The sequence below is a fragment of the Genypterus blacodes genome, unplaced genomic scaffold (assembly GCF_046128005.1).
Source record: "Genypterus blacodes isolate CSIRO-AG114 ecotype Tasmania unplaced genomic scaffold, CSIRO-AGI_Gbla_v1 ptg000048l_1, whole genome shotgun sequence".
NCBI classification, from domain to species: domain Eukaryota; kingdom Metazoa; phylum Chordata; class Actinopteri; order Ophidiiformes; family Ophidiidae; genus Genypterus; species Genypterus blacodes.
The window spans coordinates 1,437,019-1,443,597 of record NW_027466861.1 but is presented as its reverse complement, the minus strand read 5'-3'; the positions used below and the strand labels follow the sequence as shown (position 1 = coordinate 1,443,597).

Sequence of the window (6,579 nt, the reverse complement as noted above, 5' to 3'; positions counted from 1 at the left end):
GTGGATGTATCTGTGTGTGTTTCACAAGATACCAACACAGAGCCATTCAGATACATCATAAAGGTTGGCTCTTGCTGTGGTTGGTAGTTGGCTGCCTCTTGATGCTTTGCACACAGAGCTTTGGATCGTTTCTTGCTAAACACCTGTTTGCGCGGACGCACATTGGATTTAAGATCATATGGGATTTATCGACGTTGAACGGGCTGCGATCAAAGTTGGTGTGGTATTGTGTCTGGAATCTAATGTGGACTGTAAAGACAAAACACTGAAATCCTGAGGAATGAGCTCTAGTGTTCTTGCATGTAGACACTGAGGGATATTCTGACCTGGTGTTTGTCTGTCAGGTTTGGACTACACTCATTGTCTCTCTCTCTCTCTCTTCTGTCCCTGCAGGACGAATGTCATAGGATGAACACTGCTGGTGGGGTGTGTCTGTCTGTGCTGTCCTCTCTCCTGGCCGTGGCCGGGGCGCTGGCTGCCGTGTTCGCCCTCGCTCTCGCTCCCTTCTCTGCCCTGGCTGAGGCGGCCGATGGGGCTGCCGGCGGCGTCCCCAGCAGCGGGGCAGAGGGTGCCCCCTCGCCTGTGTCCTCGCCTGTCTCCTCGCCTGTGTCCTCGCCCTGCTCCAGCCTCGTAGCAGGGGTGCTGTATGGGTCTTTCTCCCTAAGGGAGCTCTTTCCCTCCAGGGCGCCAGGTTGCTCTTGGTCCCTGGAGAACCCCGATCCCACCAAGTACTCCCTCTACCTCCGGTTCACCCGCCACCGGACCATCTGCCGGACACACTCCCCCACGCTGCTCTCCCTCGACCACCACCAAGCAAATCAGAGCTGCCCCCTTAACTTTCAAACGGGCGCCGCCAGGGATCAGGAAGTGGTGGATCTCTGTGGCAGCCAATCTAACTCTGATGAACCTTACGCCTTCCTGCAGTTTGACAAAAACTTTGTCCAGATATGTCTGACCAAGCACCCGGCTGCAGATGAGCCTCAGGTAACCAAGGAGGTCCTGGAGCTGAGGCTGGTGGAGGTGCTGCTCATCAACAACGAGAACTCCAGCCAGTTCACCTGCGGCGTCCTGTGCCGCTGGTTTGAGGAGTGTTTACGCACGGGGCACCACGGCGACCAGGAGCTTCCCGACGCCGACGGCTGCGGCATGACCCAGACGGGCTGCATCTGCCCCCACCACAACATCATGGCCCCGCCCGTCCCTCTACTCCCCGAGACACCGCACAGCTTCAGCAACGGCTCGCTGGCTCCCGACGACTGCTGCGTCACCGAGACGCATTCCAACGACGCCATCGCCATAGCGCCCAGAGACGTCCGACAGGGTGAGCTCAGATTTCTCTACATTTATTCTTAACACAACCGGTTTCTTCTTTAACAAGGTGTGTAATATTCAGTGGTACATATCTAAAAACATCTTGTACAGTCATTTAAACACCAGCGTACTACTTTCACTACACTTCTACTAGAGTGGCTGTGTGAGTGTGTGTCGATGTTGCCTTGTTATCCTAGCATTTGATATGAACAGAACGAGGTCGCGCATCCCCGCTTGATAGAGGATTTATTTATGAATTTTGTTTTTGTGGCCTTTAATTAAAAAACAAAGCCCTTCAAAAGACGAGGGCCCTTTATAGCTGCCATCAAAAGATGTGCTAATGGCTGCCACACACCCAAGCTTCTGATCTATATTTTAGAGCTCCCCCTATGTGGCCCAGAGGTGTGGTTTAGTCCACACGCAGCGCATTGTTTCTGTGTGTGTGTGTTGTTGTTGTTAGATTTAACACACACACACACACGCACACACATACCCAATTGATACTTCATAGCATTGAGGGCGATTTCTGACTGGTAACACATTTGTTTAGAGTGTATTGATGCGTGTGTGTGTGTGTTCACCGCTTCCTCGTGTTCCAGTTTTCGATGGGTGAAATTCAACGTGGGCAGATATTTGTGTATTGTGACTTAACATTACATCATAGTGTGTGTACACATCATCGGTTTTCTGCTTCCGTGTGTTCCTGTCCAGTGCTGCATTCAAGCGGCGTTGGAAATTCTGAAACAGCAGTTTTACAGCTTGGTCATTGCAACATTTAACTGCTTTTCTGCCGCTAAGATAGGCAGCTGTCCTGTTGAATGTGTGAATATCTTCCATTTAATGAGTAACAATGAATATATTTTTGTTTTGTTACGACTGGCATGCAGGGACCTTTAATAAAAAAAGATATAACAAAATAAGAAGCAAGAAATGAAAGGACAGAGGAAGAGGAAATTAATAATAACATAGTATATTATATTATATGATCCTATCGGTCTTTCCCACTATTTTCCGTCTTCATATTCCGGCTGCGGTAAGTTCAGCTCGGGTCATTTTGGCCTCCAGCTGGGCGGAATGGAATAGAACTCTTGAGCACAGATTTAATGTCGGCACTTTCCACTCTGATTATGGCTGATTGGCTGCAGGCCGTTACGCTGCCTGATCCTCGCTGAGCTCATTGTATCATTTCTACGTGGGCTAGTGAGGGTTCTTCATAAGCGCTAGTCCTTGCTTTTTATTACACCTCTGACAGGTACAACGACTGTAAGATACCTCAGCACCGGCCGACCTGTAGCGGCATCGTTATTTGCAGGTTGATGGGGGCTGTTTGGTGCCGACGCTCGTTTTTGTCCTTGATATATACAGCTTATTTTATAATACAAGAAAAATCCATATATTTGTATTATTTGTGAAAGAGGGCCCACGGCTTTGTCCATCAAATCTATGAATTCATTAATAACAATGAAAAACCCTTCCATTAGATACAGTAATTACATCCACGTAAACACAATTGAGGCTTATATTTAATTTTCATGTAAATGTATAATTTACATATAAATTGCGCATGAAATGTGTTTAAAGCTCCACAGAATTTGAAAGTCTAAGTTCAGTTGGCAGGTCATTCCAGAGCTTTTGGGTTCCAAAGCTTGATCACTGTGCATCACTGGTACACTACGAACAACACACAGGTGTACAATGTAAACGGACAACAATACTTAAAGGTCAGACAGTGTAAAGCCTTCAGCACAATGAAACCTATTTGTGTTACGCTGCCAGTACAACTGCAAGGAAACAGGAGCCTGCCAATGTTAGAATAAGCCTAGGCAATTCAGATCATGCAAATGGAGCAGTAGCTGCAGTATAAATGCATAAAAAAATACAATATTACACTCAAAACACACATCCTTATACACAGGTGAGTAACAGAGTATGCTTGACTATCCGGGTGTTACTCCTGAATGCAGCTGGATGTAAAAATGCAGGTCAACATACACGTATATGTTTAATAGGATCACGTGATCTCCCCCAGTTACAACTCCACTCACCAAGCTGCTGTTGGGTCTCCAGGCTCCAGTCAGAAGGTGCTGATTCTGCACCGGCGTGTGGCTGACTGGCAGGTCTGCCGGACGGCCAGCAAATAATGTGTTCTTCGACGCTTCTGTTGTCAATCAGCAGTGAGCCCCGACTGCCCGAGCCAGGCGCCATCGCTGCCGCCATGAAATGTTGATCCAAGCAAAGAAAGGAAACTATACCATGATGCAGCTGTTTGACATCATTCGACTTGTCTTTCTCCCTCTCATCGTCTCATACCCACTCCTGGAGACATATTCACTGTATTGATCTCCACTCGTCTCTCTGTTTCTCCTTCTGTAGCGACGCTTGGTTTCTCCCAGCTCAAATTCAATAACCGTAAATTCAAATAGTGATTGATTCTTACTCCATCCAGCTGCAACGCCGCCGCCTGATAACTGTCCCATCGCATTTCTGCTTCTGTAAGAGAACTTGTAATGATGTCATTCTGCCCACTTCCCTGTCTTAAGAGTGTGTGGAATCTGATCACACACACACACACACGATTCTCACAATGCATACAAATGGTATCACCCTACAGAGAAATAAGCAGCAAACATCCTCTTCCAATGTTTTCATGCTTGAGAAATGTTTTGTGTGGATGTGTAAAGAAGCAAATTCATGTCCAAGTACATGTGTGGGTGGTGATTAGTAAGTAAATGTTTATCTGTATGTAATTTATCTAAAAACCGACAGTAGCAGGGTGCTTTAGATGAATAGTAAAACAAAAAATAAAGCCCTATAATTAACGAAAGGAGCTCAGATTAGAAGGAAAGCAGGGAATGAAAGATAATTACACAAGCATAAAATCATTGAAGAAAGCTTTGAAGATGCTGCTTTAATGCAGCAACTAAAGCTGCAGCAGGGAGCCAGATTGACTCTGCAGTGTTTAGAGGAGTTAAAAGATCCTGAACACGATTCCCTGCAATTCACAGCGAGTTCAGCTCTGTGTTGGCGCTCCTTCCTCGTCACTCGTTGTAGGTCAACTTTGCTGAGTTGTTTTGAAAGCAAAGCACAGAGAGAATTTTAAAGAGGGCGCGAACTAAGCCAAAGTGGTTCAGAAAGCCGTATCAAAGTACGAGACGTTTGGTGTGATGGGCTGCCAGAATGACCTTAAAATGTCTATCTCGGCACTTACCTTATGTATTTGGGCATAACTGGGAAGAAGTTAAAGTCAGAAGTTGTATATGTCTGTAGCAGTGTCTCTGTATGCCAACATACAGTACTGGTTTAGACTGTAGGTGTTGAGATGGCACCTCTGTGGAGGGCTAGACGCAAACACTAGACTAGTCATCTGCATAGTAGGTGTAGAATCTGTCTCCAAAGCAGCAAATTCTGAGCGAAAAAATAGACTTAACATGCTCGATGGAAATGTGGTGGGTCCCAAATTGGTGCCCTGTGGTACAGACTAGCCAAACATGCTCGGCTAATGAAACAGTAGCTTCCCATTATTTATATAGGAAGAGTCATTCGTAGTTGAATAAAGTTTACACTCACAGTGAACGTATCATGGTAGACTAGGTACTACAGACACCACAATGTTGTTATTCCAATTTGTTTGTGTGTGTGCTGGATGTATTCCACCGCAGTGATACCATAGCAGCGAGTACGTGTCCATGATGGATTATGGGTTCATACCATCTTCTTGGTCTTATTCTTGTTATTCCTCATCTTCTTCCCCAACCACCACTGCCCACGCTTAAACAATGACGTTTGATGAATCGTTTGGTGTTCATGTATGCGTCTTAATGTCCTCCGTCGTTAGGGCTTGTATAGATGTGTCACAAGGTGTCGTCTTCATTCAGAATATAGAATTAGCAACAATGTTCTCAATCATTCATGGGCAAATTACACCGTCCTCCGCCTGTTGGCTCATCCATCATGCTGCCCTAGCAACCATGGTGGTCCCTTAATTTAAATAGCCAGCTTGCCTGCATTACTTGTGGTTGAACATGGAAGCTATCTTAATATATTCCGACTTTAATTGATTGAAATTATAAAAAGATGCTACTGGTTGTTTCTGTGCAACAGTACTATTTATGAGGAGTTCTTCTTATTGCTTATTAGCAGAGGAGGAGCAGTCAGGCTTTGCTTTGACTTCACCATTACTCATTTCAACATCAACCCTGAAACACGTGTATCTATATACCACAGTTTGCGCTTCTTCACGCCGCAAACAGATAATCAGTTTCACCTCAACTGTGACATAAACATAAAGCCTTAAAGTCTCACGTTGCATATTCGCAGGGACACGAGCGCAGCTGGTCGGTTGCAGATAACGTTTCCCTCAAACACCTTGATTCTGTCGCGGCTCAGGTGTTTTCGGGTGTCAGCGTCTCCCACATGAAGCTTCTCTGTGCTCTCGTGAGGCGGTCTCCTGACATTCACGCTCCCCCTCGGCGTGCACACGCAGCACTTCCGCAGTGATCACGGGGAGAGTGCTCATTAACACGGTTAGAAGGCGTGGAGCGTGAATGTGTGTGTGTGTGTGTGAGAGAGAGCGAGAGAAGCCTGAAAGGAGGACTGGGATTTGGCTGGGACTCCAGGGACCAGATCACCCTCGCATTGAGCAGGAGCCAGTGGTCCGTCACTTCCACACACACACATGCACACACATGCACACACACACACACACATGCAGACAGCTCATCCCTTCCTCGTGGAATACTGACGGATTCCTGGTTATTAGAGCAGAGAGAGGAGCGTTTTTTCGTTTGTGTGTGTGTGTGTGTGCTCGTGTGTGTGTTTCACGTACGCTGTACGTACAGGTGTTTAGACAACACACACTCACAAGCACACATGCTACTGTCGAGCATTACGCCTATCACTATGTAAATAGTGCTTTAATTTTCACTGAAATGAAAGAATGTGTGTGTGTGTGTGTGCCTGTGTGTATCTTAATGGATATAGCAAATTTAATTGAATGTGACCTCAGTAATCACTTAAGTAAGACTAATCAAACACAATCTGCGTAGTGATTTAACACATTTTGTGTTATTTAAACCTTTGTTGGGCTAATTTCCTTATGCTGCATAGTAAAGGGACTGCAGACCAGAATTTTGATCGATTTTCAAAATAAAGTCCTGCATGGAGATGATTGTTATTTAAACAGGTAAGCTTTGCTCCGTCATGGCTCCATGTAGAACACTTTCTGAACATATCTGTCCCTAACTAAGCTTGTTATTTTATGTGGATGAG

The 6,579-nt window shown here is 45.8% G+C and overlaps 1 protein-coding gene across 1 annotated transcript in view; it reads left to right on the top strand.

The window, feature by feature from the left end:
• The first annotated feature begins 408 nt into the window (after positions 1-408).
• Positions 409-6,579, top strand: part of adgrb2 (adhesion G protein-coupled receptor B2) — a 114,306-nt gene continuing 108,135 nt past the window's right edge. Inside the window, exon 1 of the mRNA XM_076149910.1 lies at positions 409-1,321. Within this exon, the coding sequence (XP_076006025.1) occupies positions 409-1,321 (913 nt within the window). The remainder of the gene's footprint in view (positions 1,322-6,579) is intronic.